Source organism: Bombina bombina, chromosome 1, assembly GCF_027579735.1.
Source record: "Bombina bombina isolate aBomBom1 chromosome 1, aBomBom1.pri, whole genome shotgun sequence".
In the NCBI taxonomy this organism is placed as follows: domain Eukaryota; kingdom Metazoa; phylum Chordata; class Amphibia; order Anura; family Bombinatoridae; genus Bombina; species Bombina bombina.
Window position 1 is genome coordinate 753,699,284 of NC_069499.1, and position 18,673 is coordinate 753,717,956.

The 18,673-nt window shown below is 41.8% G+C and overlaps 1 protein-coding gene across 4 annotated transcripts in view; it reads right to left on the reverse strand.

The window, feature by feature from the left end:
• The window catches only part of ACSL4 (acyl-CoA synthetase long chain family member 4), a 247,492-nt gene that overhangs the window by 131,876 nt on the left and 96,943 nt on the right, over positions 1 to 18,673 (reverse strand). For 2 of the 4 annotated variants that reach the window (XM_053699301.1, XM_053699302.1), the window contains exon 3: positions 15,226 to 15,465. In XM_053699301.1, coding sequence (XP_053555276.1) covers positions 15,226 to 15,453 — 228 coding nt within the window. In that variant the 5' untranslated portion in view covers positions 15,454 to 15,465. Of the gene's footprint in view, positions 1 to 15,225; positions 15,995 to 18,673 lie in introns of all 4 variants that reach the window. The other 2 variants (XM_053699299.1, XM_053699300.1) reach the window with 2 other exon arrangements.

Genomic DNA, 18,673 nt, shown 5'->3' on the forward strand with positions numbered 1-18,673 from the left:
GGGTGAAGACACTATTCCCCTGGGTGAAGGGATTGCCTGCTGAGGAAGTCCGCTTCCCAGTTGTCCACAAACCGAATGTGGATCGCTGACAGCGTACATTTGTGAGTCTCCGCCCACTATAGTATCTGAGATACTTCTCTTATCACCAAGGAACTTCTCGTTCCCCCTTGATGATTGATATAGGCAACCGAGGTTATAATTATCCGATTGGAATCTGATAAACTGGGACAAACCCAGAAGGGGCCAAGCCTTCAAGGCATTGAAAATTGCCCGGAGTTCCAAAATATAGATCGGAAGTCCACATACCTTGTGTATTCTTGGCACCCCAAACAGCTCTCCAACCTGAAAGGTTTGCACCCGTAGTCACAATCTCCCAGGACGGTCTCAAAAAGATCATGCCTTGGGACAGATAATCTGGACAGAGCCACCAAGAGAGTGAGTCTCTTGACAGGTTGTCCAGCACATTCTGTTAAGACAGATCTGAATGGTCGCCGTTCCATTGTCTCAGCATGCATAGTTGTTAGGGTCTGAGATGGAATCTTGCAAAAGGAATGATGTCCATGCAGGACACACCATGAGTCCGATTACCTCCATACACTGAGCCACTGAGGGTCTCGAGGAGGCCTGGAGGGCAAGACATGCAGAAGTTAGCTTGCGTCTTATCTGTGAAGAATATTCTCATGGATATGTCTATTATAGTTCTCAGAAAATTCATCCTTGTACTTTGAGTAAGAGAACTCTTTTCCAAGTTTATCTTCCATCCATGTGACCGAAAAAGACTGAGAAGGGACTCCGAATGTTCTTCCGCTAGACAAAAAGATGGTGCCTGTACCAAGATATCGTCCAGGTAAGGTGCTACTGCAATACCTTGTGTTCTGACAACGGCTAGAAGAGCCCGCAGAACCTCTGTAAATATCCTTGGAACAGTAGCTAGGCCAAACGGAAAAGCTATGAACTGGAAGTGCTGATCCAGAAAAGCAAACCTCAGGAACTGAAAATGTTCCCTGTGAATCGAGACGTGAAGGTATGCATCCTTTAGGTCTATTGTGGTCATAAATGGTCCTTCCTGAACCAAAGGCAGGATTGACCTTATTGTCTCCATCTTGAAAGAGGGAATACTCAAACTTGTTTAGGCACTTTAGGTCCCGAATTGGATGAAAAGTTCCCTCCTTCTTTAGAGCCACGAAAAAGGTTTGAATAAAACCCCAAACCTCTTTCTGCTGTAGGTACCGGGACAATTACTCCTAGAGAGGAGAGATCCCGTACGTAACCTAAGAAGGCAGCCCTCTTTTCTGGTCTTGTCGAAAGACTGGAGAGTAGGAATCTGCCCCTGGGTGGATGAGACTTGAATCCTATCCTGTATCCTTGAGATACATCCTCCAGGAGCCAAGGATCCTGTACATCCTGGAACCAAACTTCTGAGAAAAAAAAAAAGAGAAAATCTGCCCCTTATTCGATCTGATCCCGGATTGGGGGCCGCCCCTTCATGCCGATTTGTTCTCGATGGGCTTCTTAGTCTGTTCCACGAGTGATCCGGTTTGTAAGTACTCTTGGGCTCCTAGGACTGTTGTCATTGCGACTTGTCAGCACGAAAGAAATGAAAATTAGACAGTTGCAGTCCCTTAGGCCTATTCTTAACCTGCGGTAGGAAGGCACCTTTCCCTCCGGTAACTGTAGAGATAATGAAGTCCAGCCATGGACCGAATAAAATCTCCCCCTTGAAGGGAAGAGAAAGGAGTCTGGATTTAGAAGTCATATCCGCAGACCAAATTTCAACCAGAGAGCCTCAAAGTCAGCAGCCTTTGCATTTATGCGAATAGTCGCATAACCGCGTCACAGATGAAGGAGTAAGCAATTCTCGGTGCCTTAATTCTCTCCTGAATATCCTCGAGGGAAGTCTCTACCTCAATGAGCACCAACAGCACACCAGTAGGTAGCTGCTCCAGCAAACGCGGCTACAGCTTCCGCCGGTTGAAATGAAAACCCTGTATGTAGAAACAACTTCCTCAGAAAAGTTTGTAATTTTTTTTTATCCATATGCTCTCTAAAAGAAGAACTATCCTCCAGAGGGATAGTAGTATGCTTAGCCAGCGTGGAGATATCGCCATCCACCTTCGGGATGGAACCCCACAAATCTAATTGAGAGTCAGGGACAAGGAATAATTTTTTAAAAAGTAGACGAGGGGGAAAAAGAAGTTCCTACTCTTTCCCATTCGTTACTAATAATGTTTGCCATCTTAACTGGCACAGGAAAAGTCAGAGGGACTTTCCTATCTTCGTAAACCCTATCTAATTTAGAGATCTTAGGCTCCTCAGGGAGTATAGCCTCTGGAACCTCTAAAGTAGACAAAACCTCCTTTAATAAAGAACGCAAATGCTCAGGAGGTTTAGTAACTGAAGTCTCAGACTCAGAAAGTTCACCCTCTGAAGCTACAGAGGTTAACTCATGCTCGGATTGCTGGGATATAGTAGCTAAATCCGACAAATATTTAGATGACTCTAGGTCAGGAGAACTATGTTTAACCTTTCTCTTGCGTTTGTTAGAGCGAGGTAAGGCACACAGGGCAGCAGACACCACCGACTGTAACTGTGCAGTAAAGTCCGCTGTAAAAAAGCACCCTCCCGATGGAGGATTAGCTCAGCCGTGGGGAACTGCGTGTGGAGAAGGTAATGTAGAAAGGGTAATAATTTCTCGGGACCCAGATTTTTGAGAAGTAGACGGCTCAGAAGAGCTAATAGCGCTATGAGTATTAGCAGGCTTGTCTCCCTTCTTAGACTTTAGAACAGTGTTTAGGCAAATGGAACAAAATTGAGCAGACAGGCAAATGGAACAAAATTGAGCAGACTGGCAAACCCCAGCCTCCTCACAATATAAACAGGAATTATTAATCAGTACAGAAGGAGCGGAACCTTCTAATATAGCGTCATAGCTTTGTATATACCCACAGAAGGACAATCAAAAAGAAATGCTTTTATTTTAACAAAACGGCACCTTAATACTCCCAATGGCTGGGGCACTCACCACCTCCTAGACCCAGACAGCTAACAGTGAAAACGCTCTCCTCAGGAGTAATGTCTGCAGCAGGATCCTAGGAAATGAAAGAGACTGCACCCGGTCACGTGGTACGTAAGACAGGACTTCCCATGCTATGAAAAAAAGGCGCCAAGCTATTATGAGCTGCGCAACACTTTAAAAACGGTTAGCGACAGTCTGGATGGGTTCGCAGACAAACTTTCCCTGCATCTCCAGACTCTAACTTTCATCAAAACTCTCACTGAGAGGTTGACATGATTACTTAAAACTCCAGTCCTTTCTTGAAGGGAACATACCCATTACAGGACTATCCAAATCTTCTATAGTGATGAAAGACAAAGAATGATTGGGGGATAGGGGAAGTGGGAGGGATATTTAAGTCTTTGGCTGGGGTGTCTTTGCCTCCTCCTAGTGGCCAGGTGTTGTATTTTCCAACAGTAAGGAATGAAGTTGTGGACTCTCCCTGCCTTATGGAAGGAAATACAATACATAGTTGCTGCATCTATTGTTCATGCACTGAATGAAGTATCCAATGAAGAAAAGAAAAAGCAAATAAAAGCATTGTTTAGATGAAAGATTTACAGGCCTCCAGCGGGCTATAATTTCATCATGTGCCTCAAGTAAAATATGTGCCTCAGGTTAGGATATCTTGAAATCATTGTATGTTGGGGAATGATGATAGCAGTTTGCTGGCTCCTGCCAACATAACAGATGACGTTAGTAAAACAACTTTCCTTTAAAGGGGACATAAAAATGCAAAAGGAAAATGTTATCATTTCAGTATTGCTTGTATACGTCTGTGTGATTGATTAACTCATGCAGAGAGGTTAAGGTTTCAGAGCAGCAATGCACTACTGGGAGCTAGCTGATCACATAGTGAGTCAATGAGAAAACAGAATTTATGTTTACCTGATAAATTTCTTTCTCCAACGGTGTGTCCGGTCCACGGCGTCATCCTTACTTGTGGGATATTCTCTTCCCCAACAGGAAATGGCAAAGAGCCCAGCAAAGCTGGTCACATGATCCCTCCTAGGCTCCGCCTACCCCAGTCATTCGACCGACGTTAAGGAGGAATATTTGCATAGGAGAAACCATATGGTACCGTGGTGACTGTAGTTAAAGAAAATAAAATATCAGACCTGATTAAAAAAAACCAGGGCGGGCCGTGGACCGGACACACCGTTGGAGAAAGAAATTTATCAGGTAAACATAAATTCTGTTTTCTCCAACATAGGTGTGTCCGGTCCACGGCGTCATCCTTACTTGTGGGAACCAATACCAAAGCTTTAGGACACGGATGAAGGGAGGGAGCAAATCAGGTCACCTAAATGGAAGGCACCACGGCTTGCAAAACCTTTCTCCCAAAAATAGCCTCAGAAGAAGCAAAAGTATCAAACTTGTAAAATTTGGTAAAAGTGTGCAGTGAAGACCAAGTCGCTGCCCTACATATCTGATCAACAGAAGCCTCGTTCTTGAAGGCCCATGTGGAAGCCACAGCCCTAGTGGAATGAGCTGTGATTCTTTCGGGAGGCTGCCGTCCGGCAGTCTCGTAAGCCAATCTGATGATGCTTTTAATCCAAAAAGAGAGAGAGGTAGAAGTTGCTTTTTGACCTCTCCTTTTACCTGAATAAACAACAAACAAGGAAGATGTTTGTCTAAAATCCTTTGTAGCATCTAAATAGAATTTTAGAGCGCGAACAACATCCAAATTGTGCAACAAACGTTCCTTCTTTGAAACTGGTTTTGGACACAGAGAAGGTACGATAATCTCCTGGTTAATGTTTTTGTTAGAAACAACTTTTGGAAGAAAACCAGGTTTAGTACGTAAAACCACCTTATCTGCATGGAACACCAGATAAGGAGGAGAACACTGCAGAGCAGATAATTCTGAGACTCTTCTAGCAGAAGAAATCGCAACTAAAAACAAAACTTTCCAAGATAATAACTTAATATCAACGGAATGTAAGGGTTCAAACGGAACCCCCTGAAGAACTGAAAGAACTAAATTGAGACTCCAAGGAGGAGTCAAAGGTTTGTAAACAGGCTTGATTCTAACCAGAGCCTGAACAAAGGCTTGAACATCTGGCACAGCTGCCAGCTTTTTGTGAAGTAATACCGACAAGGCAGAAATCTGTCCCTTCAGGGAACTTGCAGATAATCCTTTTTCCAATCCTTCTTGAAGGAAGGATAGAATCCTAGGAATCTTAACCTTGTCCCAAAGGAATCCTTTAGATTCACACCAACAGATATATTTTTTCCAAATTTTGTGGTAAATCTTTCTAGTCACAGGCTTTCTGGCCTGAACAAGAGTATCGATCACAGAATCTGAGAATCCTCGCTTCGATAAAATCAAGCGTTCAATCTCCAAGCAGTCAGCTGGAGTGAAACCAGATTCGGATGTTCGAACGGACCCTGAACAAGAAGGTCTCGTCTCAAAGGTAGCTTCCAAGGTGGAGCCGATGACATATTCACCAGATCTGCATACCAAGTCCTGCGTGGCCACGCAGGAGCTATCAAGATCACCGACGCCCTCTCCTGCTTGATCCTGGCTATCAGCCTGGGGATGAGAGGAAATGGCGGGAACACATAAGCTAGTTTGAAGGTCCAAGGTGCTACTAGTGCATCCACTAGAGCCGCCTTGGGATCCCTGGATCTGGCCCCGTAGCAAGGAACTTTGAAGTTCTGACGAGAGGCCATCAGATCCATGTCTGGAATGCCCCACAGGTGAGTGACTTGGGCAAAGATTTCCGGATGGAGTTCCCACTCCCCCGGATGCAATGTCTGACGACTCAGAAAATCCGCTTCCCAATTTTCCACTCCTGGGATGTGGATAGCAGACAGGTGGCAGGAGTGAGACTCCGCCCAAAGAATAATTTTGGTTACTTCTTCCATCGCTAGGGAACTCCTTGTTCCCCCCTGATGGTTGATGTACGCAACAGTCGTCATGTTGTCTGATTGAAACCGTATGAACCTGGTCCTCGCAAGCTGGGGCCAGGCCTGGAGCGCATTGAATATCGCTCTCAGTTCCAGAATATTTATCGGTAGAAGAGATTCTTCCCGAGACCAAAGACCCTGAGCTTTCAGGGATCCCCAGACCGCGCCCCAGCCTATCAGACTGGCGTCGGTCGTGACAATGACCCACTCTGGTCTGTGGAACATCATCCCTTGAGACAGATTGTCCAGGGACAGCCACCAACGGAGTGAGTCTCTGGTCCTCTGATTTACTTGTATCTTCGGAGACAAGTCTGTATAGTCCCCATTCCACTGACTGAGCATGCACAGTTGTAATGGTCTTAGATGAATGCGCGCAAAAGGAACTATGTCCATCGCCGCCACCATCAACCCGATCACTTCCATGCACTGAGCTATGGAAGGAAGAGGAACGGAATGAAGTATCCGACAAGAGTCCAGAAGCTTTGTTTTTCTGGCCTCTGTTAGAAAGATCCTCATTTCTAAGGAGTCTATAATTGTTCCCAAGAAGGGAACCCTTGTTGACGGGGATAGAGAACTCTTTTCCACGTTCACTTTCCAGCCGTGAGATCTGAGAAAGGCCAGGACAATGTCCGTGTGAGCCTTTGCTTGAGGAAGGGACGACGCTTGAATCAGAATGTCGTCCAGGTAAGGTACTACTGCAATGCCCCTTGGTCTTAGCACCGCTAGAAGGGACCCTAGTACCTTTGTGAAAATCCTTGGAGCAGTGGCTAATCCGAAAGGAAGCGCCACGAACTGGTAATGTTTGTCCAGGAATGCAAACCTTAGGAACCGATGATGTTCCTTGTGGATAGGAATATGTAGATACGCATCCTTTAAATCCACCGTGGTCATAAATTGACCTTCCTGGATGGAAGGAAGGATAGTTCGAATGGTTTCCATCTTGAACGATGGGACCTTGAGAAATTTGTTTAAGATCTTGAGATCTAGGATTGGTCTGAACGTTCCCTCTTTTTTGGGAACTATGAACAGATTGGAGTAGAACCCCATCCCTTGTTCTCTTAATGGAACAGGATGAATCACTCCCATTTTTAACAGGTCTTCTACACAATGTAAGAACGCCTGTCTTTTTATGTGGTCTGAAGACAACTGCGACTTGTGGAACCTCCCCCTTGGGGGAAGTCCCTTGAATTCCAGAAGATAACCCTGGGAGACTATTTCTAGCGCCCAAGGATCCAGAACATCTCTTGCCCAAGCCTGAGCGAAGAGAGAGAGTCTGCCCCCCACCAGATCCGGTCCCGGATCGGGGGCCAATATTTCATGCTGTCTTGGTAACAGTGGCAGGTTTCTTGGCCTGCTTTCCCTTGTTCCAGCCTTGCATTGGTCTCCAAGCTGGCTTGGCCTGAGAAGTATTACCCTCTTGCTTAGAGGACGTAACACCTTGGGCTGGTCCGTTTTTACGAAAGGGACGAAAATTAGGTCTATTTTTTGCCTTGAAGGGCCGATCCTGAGGAAGGGCGTGGCCCTTACCCCCAGTGATATCAGAGATAATCTCTTTCAAGTCAGGACCAAACAGCGTTTTCCCCTTGAAAGGAATGTTTAGTAGCTTGTTCTTGGAAGACGCATCAGCCGACCAAGATTTCAACCAAAGCGCTCTGCGCGCCACAATAGCAAACCCAGAGTTCTTAGCCGCTAACTTAGCCAATTGCAAAGAGGCGTCTAGAGTGAAAGAATTAGCCAATTTGAGAGCATTGATTCTTAAAGCCTTGAAAATATTGCACACCAATTTTGGAAGCTTTAACCCTTAAAATAACGGAACCGGAGCCGTTTTAAGCTTTAAACCCCTTTACAGTCCCTGGTATCTGCTTTGCTGAGACCCAACCAAACCCAAAGGGGAATACGATACCAAATGACGCCTTCAGAAGTCTTTTATAAGTATCAGAGCTCCTCTCACATGCGACTGCATGCCATGCCTCTCAAAAACAAGTGCGCAACACCGGCGCGAAAATGAGACTCTGCCTATGCTTTGGGAAAGCCCCTAAAGAATAAGGTGTCTAAAACAGTGCCTGCCGATATTATTAAATCAAAATACCCAGAATAAATGATTCCTCAAGGCTAAATAAGTGTTAATATCAATCGATTTAGCCCAAAAAAAGTCTACAGTTTAAATAAGCCCTTGTGAAGCCCTTATTTACAATCGTAATAAACATGGCTTACCGGATCCCATAGGGAAAATGACAGCTTCCAGCATTACATCGTCTTGTTAGAATGTGTCATACCTCAAGCAGCAAGAGACTGCAAACTGTTCCCCCAACTGAAGTTAATTGCTCTCAACAGTCCTGTGTGGAACAGCCATGGATTTTAGTTACGGTTGCTAAAATCATTTTCCTCATACAAACAGAATTCTTCATCTCTTTTCTGTTTCTGAGTAAATAGTACGTACCAGCACTATTTGAAAATAACAAACTCTTGATTGAATAATGAAAAACTACAGTTAAACACTAAAAAACTCTAAGCCATCTCCGTGGAGATGTTGCCTGTACAACGGCAAAGAGAATGACTGGGGTAGGCGGAGCCTAGGAGGGATCATGTGACCAGCTTTGCTGGGCTCTTTGCCATTTCCTGTTGGGGAAGAGAATATCCCACAAGTAAGGATGACGCCGTGGACCGGACACACCTATGTTGGAGAAAAGGCATAAGCGTGTATCCAGCAGTCACCAGCTAGCTCCCACTAGTGCATTACACTTCCTGAGCCTACCTAGGTGTGCTTTCAACAAAGAAGATAAATCTAATCTATTCACTAGCCTAGACGTTTTATGACATCAGGCTACGATAAAACTTCCTGCAGCAGCCTCCTCCTCCATGTGGGGCTGAGACAGGAAGCACAAATGTAGTGGGGGGAAAAAGGGGGAAATCCATTTAAATAGATGAATAAAGATTGCAATTATTTCTATTAAAAACAAGCAACTGCATAGTGAATGAAGTGACAGGCTTCAAATTAAATCTATTATTTTAAATAAAGCCACATGCATGCTAGTGGGGGGGGGGGAAAGGTGATAATGTTACCTTTTGCTTTCCTAAAGCTATATCCCAAACATTAAGAGGGACACTAAAGTCAAAATTAAACTTTAATGATTCAGATAGAGCATTCCATTTTAAGAGACTTTCTAATTTACTTCCTTTATCAAATTGCAGTCTATTTATATGCACACTTTCTGAGGCACCAGCTCTTAGCATGTGCAAGAGTTCACAGTATAAACGTATATAAATTTGTGATTGGCTGACGGCCAATCACATGAGGGGAGGCAAGCAAACTAAAGACATTTTAAGGGTGAAAAATGCAGTGCTGCATGTTGCTGCAGTATTTATATAGTAATGTAAACTGCTCCCACTGTATCAGGCAGCAGTAACTGGAGCAGCTTTCATCTTAACTGCTTTAACTATGGATGAAAGCAAAACTGGAAATATTTGCATTAAACTGTACCCTACATTTAAAGGAAATGCTTGTCAAACCTTTTTTTAATTGTTTGAATACATAAGGTGCAGTTATTTTGCAGCATATACACATTATGGCATTAATGCTTTCTATAGATGACCTTAAGTCTCAATCCTTCCAAAGTGACAATTATATCAAATTGTTCAAAACCTATTTGAAGCATTTAACTGCATGTTTAATGCTTGTAATGTTCTCTTTAGCGACAGGAATTATTTTCATCTTCAAAGAGCCTATTAGTACATGAAGACAGTTTGCTGACTTAGCTGCCTGCAGGACAGCAGAGGTTGCTGTAAAAGGGAAACTGAACTATGACAGGTCACTGATCTGGAAGTTGGCAGATTTGAACATTTAGACAAAGCTTAGCTGATAAATCTATTTATTTATTGACACTGAGTCCACGGATCATCATCAATTACTGTTGGGAAAATCCCTCCTGGCCAGCAGGAGGAGGCAAAGAGCACCACAGCAAAGCTGTTAAATATCACTACCCTACCCACAAACCCCCAATTTATTTAAAAAGAAACTGTCTGAATAGAGGGCAGGCCGTGGACTCACCATGTCAAGAAAGAAATTTCAATTTACTAGACTTTTTAGGATTGACTACGATAGTTGTGTCGGAGTCGTCCAAAGTAGCCAAAACCTCCTTAAAAGGGACAGTCAAGTCCAAAAAAAAAAAAAAAAAAAAAAAAACACACACCTTTCATTTTTCAAATATGGCATGTAATTTTAAACAACTTTCCAATTTACTTTTATCAACAATTTTGCTTTGTTCTCTTGGTATTCTAGTTAAAAGCAAACCTAGGAAGGCTCATATGATAATTTCTAAGCCCTTGAAGGCCGCCTCTATTTTATTTACTTTTCACAGCAGGGGAGAGCAAGCTCATGTAGGCCATATAGATAGCATTGTGATCATGCCCGTGGCTAGTGGCAGACACTGCATTAATTGGCTAAAATGCAAGTCAATAGATAATAACAAAGTCATGTGATTAGGGGCGGTCAGAAGATGCTTAGATACAAGTTAGTCACAGAAGTAAAAAGTGTATTAATATAACAGTGTTGGTTTTGCAAAACTGGGGAATGGGTAATAAAGGGATTATCTATCTTTTTAAACAACAAAAATTCTGGTGTTGACTGTCCCTTGAAGTAATAAGCGAAGGATTTCTAGCTTAAATCTGAAGGATACCACTTTAGCATCAGAAGGAATTACACTGTCCGAGTCTGAGATTTCCCCCTAAGATGCTACTGACATGTCTTCTTCCTCAGGCTTATGGGAAGGGACACTCTGGATAGCCAGAACTTGATCATAAACCTTACCGTTTCCTAAAATTTCCTTTTATGCCTTCCCTGCAACATGGGAAAAGCTGGCAAGGCCTCAGATACCGCAAGGGATACCTGGGAAGCAATGTTTTGTAGAAAGAATCCTACAGGATTGCAAGAGGAAACTGTCAGGGTGCCAGGAATCAGACTGAGACGAGAAGTGCAAAAAACAGAATTTATGTTTACCTGATAAATTACTTTCTCCAACGGTGTGTCCGGTCCACGGCGTCATCCTTACTTGTGGGATATTCTCTTCCCCAACAGGAAATGGCAAAGAGCCCAGCAAAGCTGGTCACATGATCCCTCCTAGGCTCCGCCTTCCCCAGTCATTCGACCGACGTAAAGGAGGAATATTTGCATAGGAGAAATCATATGATACCGTGGTGACTGTAGTTAAAGAAAATAAATTATCAGACCTGATTAAAAAACCAGGGCGGGCCGTGGACCGGACACACCGTTGGAGAAAGTAATTTATCAGGTAAACATAAATTCTGTTTTCTCCAACATAGGTGTGTCCGGTCCACGGCGTCATCCTTACTTGTGGGAACCAATACCAAAGCTTTAGGACACGGATGAAGGGAGGGAGCAAATCAGGTCACCTAGATGGAAGGCACCACGGCTTGCAAAACCTTTCTCCCGAAAATAGCCTCAGAAGAAGCAAAAGTATCAAATTTGTAAAATTTAGTAAAAGTGTGCAGTGAAGACCAAGTCGCTGCCTTACATATCTGATCAACAGAAGCCTCGTTCTTGAAGGCCCATGTGGAAGCCACGGCCCTAGTGGAATGAGCTGTGATTCTTTCAGGAGGCTGCCGTCCGGCAGTCTCGTAAGCCAATCTGATGATGCTTTTAAGCCAAAAAGAGAGAGAGGTAGAAGTTGCTTTTTGACCTCTCCTTTTACCAGAATAGACAACAAACAAGGAAGATGTTTGTCTAAAATCCTTTGTAGCATCTAAATAGAATTTTAGAGCACGAACTACATCCAAATTGTGCAACAAACGTTCCTTCTTTGAAACTGGATTCGGACACAAAGAAGGCACGACTATCTCCTGGTTAATGTTTTTGTTAGAAACAACTTTCGGAAGAAAACCAGGTTTAGTACGCAAAACCACCTTATCTGCATGGAACACCAGATAAGGAGGAGAACACTGCAGAGCAGATAACTCTGAAACTCTTCTAGCAGAAGAAATTGCAACCAAAAACAAAACTTTCCAAGATAATAACTTAATATCAACGGAATGTAGGGGTTCAAACGGAACCCCCTGAAGAACTGAAAGAACTAAATTGAGACTCCAAGGAGGAGTCAAAGGTTTGTAAACAGGCTTGATTCTAACCAGAGCCTGAACAAAGGCTTGAACATCTGGCACAGCTGCCAGCTTTTTGTGAAGTAACACAGACAAAGCAGAAATCTGTCCCTTCAAAGAACTTGCAGATAATCCTTTCTCCAAACCTTCTTGAAGAAAGGATAGAATCTTAGGAATTTTTATCTTGTCCCAAGGGAATCCTTTAGATTCACACCAACAGATATATTTTTTCCATATTTTATGGTAGATTTTTCTAGTTACAGGCTTTCTGGCCTGAACAAGAGTATCAATGACAGAATCTGAGAACCTCACACATGCATCTGCATGTCATGCTTGCCAAAAACTGCGCAATAGAGGCGCGAAAATGAGGCTCTGCCTATGATTAGGGAAAGCCCCTAGAGAAAAAGGTGTCCAATACAGTGCCTGCCGGTTATTTTACATAATTCCCAAGAATAAAATAATTCCTCAAAGCTATGAAGTATTAAAAATGCTTATATATCAATCGTTTTAGCCCAGAAAATGTCTACCAGTCTCAAAAGCCCTTGTGAAGCCCTTTATTCTTATGTAATAAAAATGGCTTACCGGATCCCATATGGAAAATGACAGCTTCCAGCATTACATAGTCTTGTTAGAAATGTGTCATACCTCAAGCAGCAAAAGTCTGCTCACTGTTTCCCCCAACTGAAGTTAATTCCTCTCAACAGTCCTGTGTGGAAACAGCCATCGATTTTAGTAACGGTTGCTAAAATCATTTTCCTCTTACAAACAGAAATCTTCATCTCTTTTCTGTTTCAGAGTAAATAGTACATACCAGCACTATTTTAAAATAACAAACTCTTGATTGAAGAATAAAAACTACATTTAAACACCAAAAAACTCTAAGCCATCTCCGTGGAGATGTTGCCTGTACAACGGCAAAGAGAATGACTGGGGAAGGCGGAGCCTAGGAGGGATCATGTGACCAGCTTTGCTGGGCTCTTTGCCATTTCCTGTTGGGGAAGAGAATATCCCACAAGTAAGGATGACGCCGTGGACCGGACACACCTATGTTGGAGAAATAATCACACCTTTATTCATAGCAAAAAATAATAAAAAGTCCACAAGTCAAATAAGCCAGGAGTCAAAACCAGAGTTGGTAGTCAGACGAGCTGAGTCAGGAGCCAAAGCGAATAGTCAGACGAGCCAGAATCAGGAACAAGGAAAACAGCAAAGTCAGGAACAAGCCAGGGATCAGGAAGGACGTCAGGCAGCCAGGTAATACACAGGAACTCTCACAAACAGGTCTGAGACAACGCAAAGGCAAAGCATACTGAACAGAGGCCCTTTAAATAATAAGTGATGACATCACAATTCTGAGACTGCATCCTGTCTCACATGGATGATGCACACCAGTCTGGCCATAAAAGGAAGTGTAGGAAATGAGCAGCATCCCCCACAATGCACCATAGTCAGGAAGAGAGGTGAGTAAAATGGCTGCCAGCAGCACGTGGCAAACAACAGGGAAAAAACCCTGACAGAAACACAGGGCACTGTATGTGGAGACTAAAAAAAGTTAGGACGCTTGAGGAGAAAGCTGCGGCATATCTGCAACAGGAGACACCTGAACAGCATTTGCCTGGGATAATGGTGGCTCATGGTCAAATATTTTATCTCTATAACTTAGTTCTCTCAATGCGTGAGGAACAAAAAGGAACTGTGGGTTCCACCTGAGCATCAAAACATAACTGACAAGCAGCAACTTCGCCTGGGATAATGATTTGAAAAGCCTCTTGATCCATCTTATGTAATAAATAAGGATAAAGTGTAAAAATTCTTTATTTGAAAATAAAAACTAAGTTTGTACTGTGTCTTTAAATAGAAATGTGTGTTAGCGCAACAAACCAAATAGACCTCAGGCTACCTATACACCTCAGTAGCTTTACAGAGGTGCCTACCTGTCCTGCAGCTCATTTTCAAATACAGAGCCCTAATTGCCAAAAAAAATATATCTTACAACAGTAATTTCCATGACCAAAAGTTAAAGTATAAAACCTACTATAACACACTGAGCCACCATAAATCACTTCAATCAAAGTCTCAATGCCCAAACTGCCTAAAAGAAACCCCAAACATGAAGGTTTAATAAAGTCCCATATTAAATAAGACAGCTTTTAGCTGTAACAAGTGCCAGCAATCTTCTTGCAAAAGAAAATTAAAATGGCACTTACCTGAAAGTGCTGTCCGGCAGAAGGACAGCTCACCTGGTTTGAGACGGTGCCGCACCTCACATGGACCTGTGAAGGGAGAAAAACTGGGTAAACCTACTCAGGTTTTCTAGTTAGGGCAGCAGATTCTTAAGAAAACCTCACAAGTTCTCAAAAGCCACCAATGCCCCACTGAAGATACTGATGTGGACTAGGCTAGACCCTAGAAAAGAACTGAGTAAGTTTACTCTTTAAAAAAAAAAAAAAAAAAAAAAAGAAATCTTGATTGAAGAAAACTTCTCATCAGACACCTAATTTACCTCCTCCTTGCACTACAGGCAAAGAGAATGACTGGGGGATTGTGGGTAGGGGAGTGATATTTAACAGCTTGGCTGTGGTGCTCTTTGGCTCCTCTGCTGGCCAGGAGTGATATTCCCAACATTAATTGATGATGATCTGTGGACTCACCGTGTCATTAGAAAGAAAATAATTTAACAATAGTTAAAGAAACATCTTGTAGTTACAAGACTTTTTTTGTAGTCTTGTAATAAGCATACCAGCAAAGTGCAAAAACTTTAACACAGTAACTTGTTTGCTGCAACTGTTTTTAAATTGCTATTTTCCCCACCCCCTGCATAATTTAAAGAAGCCAATCAAGACATAATACTGGACCTGTTACTGGAGTAGACATAGTAACAAGTGCATTATTTTGCAGTATTGCAAAGCATCTTCCAATCTCTTGGGAATTGGAAAACCATTACATTTACAGAATTAAATTACAAGAAATAAAAACAAAATAAATAATGTAAAAGCATGATGTGAATTTGTTTTTATTGCGCTTATATGGACATTTTACAAAGATAAACTAATCTCTACACACACGCTTCTGCAATCCCTTCCAAATTACTAAACAACGCATTAACACATAAGAGTAGGGGTCATAGTTTGGACAATAATGGTTACCTTTTTAAAGACTTTGCCATTTGGCTGCTTCTCATTATCTTCACTTAGGATTTCTCTTGTGCCCAGACAATCATTCTTTCCAAATTTTGCTAGTGCATGTTCGAAGAGTTTGTCCAGCGTGTCGGCTCCAGGAAGGCCTATGGTGGCCAGTGAGTCAAAATGACTAAGAGCCCGGTAAGGGCTTCCAACTTTGTCCGAAACAGGCTTTGCTTTTACTCGATTTGCCATGGCTTTTCGTTTCTTTGTGTTAGTAAGAAAATACCATGGTAAAAAGGTGAGTGCAGTGTACACAAACATTAATAAGTAGACAGGCAGCAACACAACAGTGGAAACTTCTGATTTAATCTTCATGTTTAGTCGTTAAGTGTATAAAATGTATAGGATCTTTGCTTGCTTTCACTCAATCTTCTTTTTGTTCATAAGGCAATAGTGTAAAACAGCAGTAGTGGAGCGTTAACCAAGGCAGCAGTAGGGTTACAAGCTTGAGTTACCTCTCTGTGTTAGCATTACAACTATTTGTTAGTCGAGTAAAGCCAAGAGCCGTGAGCATCCCGTGCAGCAAGCCAAAAAGCAGAAGAGAGAGTGAAAAGAAGTTAGTTAAAATGATTAGTGAAGCTTCCAAGCCAATTAAAACAAAACATTAACTGGTGAAGGATGCTGAAATAACCAGACTAAATCTTTGCCAGGGTATGATCAGTTTCTCCTTCCTTTGCTTCATATATCAGCAAATATTTACACTTCTTGGTGTTTTGCCATTTCAGACAGGCTCCTGTAAATAGCGGAGGATGAAAACTAATGTAATCAACTTACATGAGAAGGATAAACATGGACAGACAATAACAGCCTTTAAAATTAAATATTTATAGTGATCCTTTAAAATGACTTGTTACTCCCTTAATCTCTAAAGAAACCTGAAATTTGTTGCAAAAAGTGTGCTGCTGCACCACTCGCTCACTGGCAGACAAAGGGTTAAAGCAGCATGCCTAGTATAAAATGCAGTCTAATTTCTGAAAGGAAATGTAAGTCTATAATGCTGTATGCACCAGATACAAAGCCTAAATGTACTGGAATTCAAGGAATCCTGCACTTTGTTTATATGAAATCAGAGGGAATACATCTATTTTAGAATTAGGCTAAGCAGTACACTAACCCCTAACAACCAGCGCTGTACCCTGTACGACTCTGCTGTCCTGGGCCTCTCTCTGCTGCAATCTTGCTAAAAGTAGAGCAATTGCACTATTTCCGCGTGCCCCATGAGTGGGGCAGTGCAGAAACAGAGTTGAAGAGTTAAGTAAGGGGGTAATCCTACACTAAGGGAAAAAAAAAATAAGTGTAAAACTGCATACTGGCAGACTGTCTGCCGGTACTTAAGATGGGGGTGACTATTGGGGGATGAGGTAGGGAAGAGAGCTGTTTGAAAGGGATCAGGGGGGTGGGAAGTGTCAGGTGGGAGGCTGATCTCTACACTAAAGCTAAAATTAACCTTACAAGCTACCTAATTAACCCCTTCACTACTGGGAATAATAAGTGTGGTGTGCAGCTGCAATTAGAGGCATTCTAATTACCAAGAAGCAATGGCAAAGCCATATATAGGTCTGATATTTCTGAACAAAGGGGATCCCAGAGAAACTTTTACAACTATTTGTGTCATGATTGCACAAGCGGTTTGTAAATCATTTCGGTGAGAAACCTAAAGTTTGTGCAAAAGTGAAAAAAAATTTTTTATTTGATCGCATTTAGTGGTGAAATAAAAACAAGAATTATCGTCTAGATGATATACAGCACTGGGCATTTCACCCAAAAGACCAGAGCATTTTTGCCATCACTCCATTTAAAAGGAAATTATATATATATATTCGGTCTATAAATCACCCCACACAGTGCCTAGAATAGCCTAGGAGCAGAGCATGTAATAAAGGAACGTAAAACTTTAAATCCCCGCAAAATGGAAGCAATATAGTAATAATAAAAGAAAGCTCTGGATTTGCTCATGAGTGTATAGGGGAAATAAAATCACAACAAAAGGGGGGGAGAAAGAGGACATCTTTCAGGCAAATTACAAAGTGCCTTGGCAAAAAAAAACACACAATTTACGCTAGGTATAGTTTACCACTGAGTAATGTCAAGGATCAAAAAGGGGTTTCATTTCTACACACCTGGAATGGTAAATTGGATATGATCACAAAAGAAGGAGAAACTTTAGAACAATTTAACATTTTAAAATGAGTTCCCATTTAGAACAAATTTGTATGTTATGAGAACTTCTGATATGACATCTGAACAAAATATTTCTTATACTAAAATAAAAAAATTAAATGATTGCATACAGACTAATATATCTGGTTAAACGAGTCATTCAGTGAAGAGCTACTGAAAACAGTGCAAATTTATAGAAAAAACTAGCAAATATATTATCCAGTACTGCACCGAAAATGAAGTGTAAACAAGTTTATCAAACATTTTTAATAATTCATATTTTAAACATAAGATAAAGTTATGACAACAACAAACAACTGTGCAAGATAAGGATGTTAAGGACTAATTGATCATATTAGATAAAAGCCACGTGTGTTACTGAAGCAGCAGAGTGAGCTCATAGCGAAGGATTAGCACCATAGAAGAACCAACTCATTACTGTGCACGTTTAGAAATAAGTACAAAGTGCTACTGAATAGCGGTAACATTCACAGGCGTGAGCTTCAAGGGGGAGATTACAAACGTGATCATGCTTAGAAAGCGCATTAAAAGCATGGAAATTTATATTTTATGCTGCCACAGGCTCATTCTTATGTCTTGCCCTTTTGACCTAATGTTGCCCCTTTTTTATTAAACCATAATGGTAAACTAAGATTAGAAGACGATAAAAGGGGAGAATTGGGCAACCGCTGAAAATTGGTAAACATATTGTGACATAATCGCTTAAAGGGACACGGAAGCCAAAATTTAAAAAAAAAAAACTTTCATGAATTAGAGTGTATTACATCTATCTTTTCCTCAAAGTCTCATTGGTTACAACTTGGCTCCTTTCAATGACAGCATACTTATGTAGGCTCAGGAGTGTACACGTGTCTAGAGCATTATATGTATAAGTGATACAAACATTCTTGCAAACACTTGCTATATAAAGCTGAAGACACACGCACGGTATTAAACCTACCTCATTATGATCTTGAGTGAAGTTTTCACAAAAGATGACAAGAGTAGGAGGTACATTTGATAAAGAAGAGTAGAAAGTCTTTTCAAATTGCATTTCCCTTTAGGAGACTTCCAACTGTTTGGAGCCAGAAACTAGGAGGTAGATTCTATTCCAATAGAAAAGCTTAATACTTTTATCAAAATTCCTCGTTTAAATCGGAGGCTTTTGTGTATGAGCTTTTCACCTGGAACAGGATCCTCCTCTACAAAGGTTACATGCAGCAAATAAAGGCTTTGTAAGCAAGGCATTATG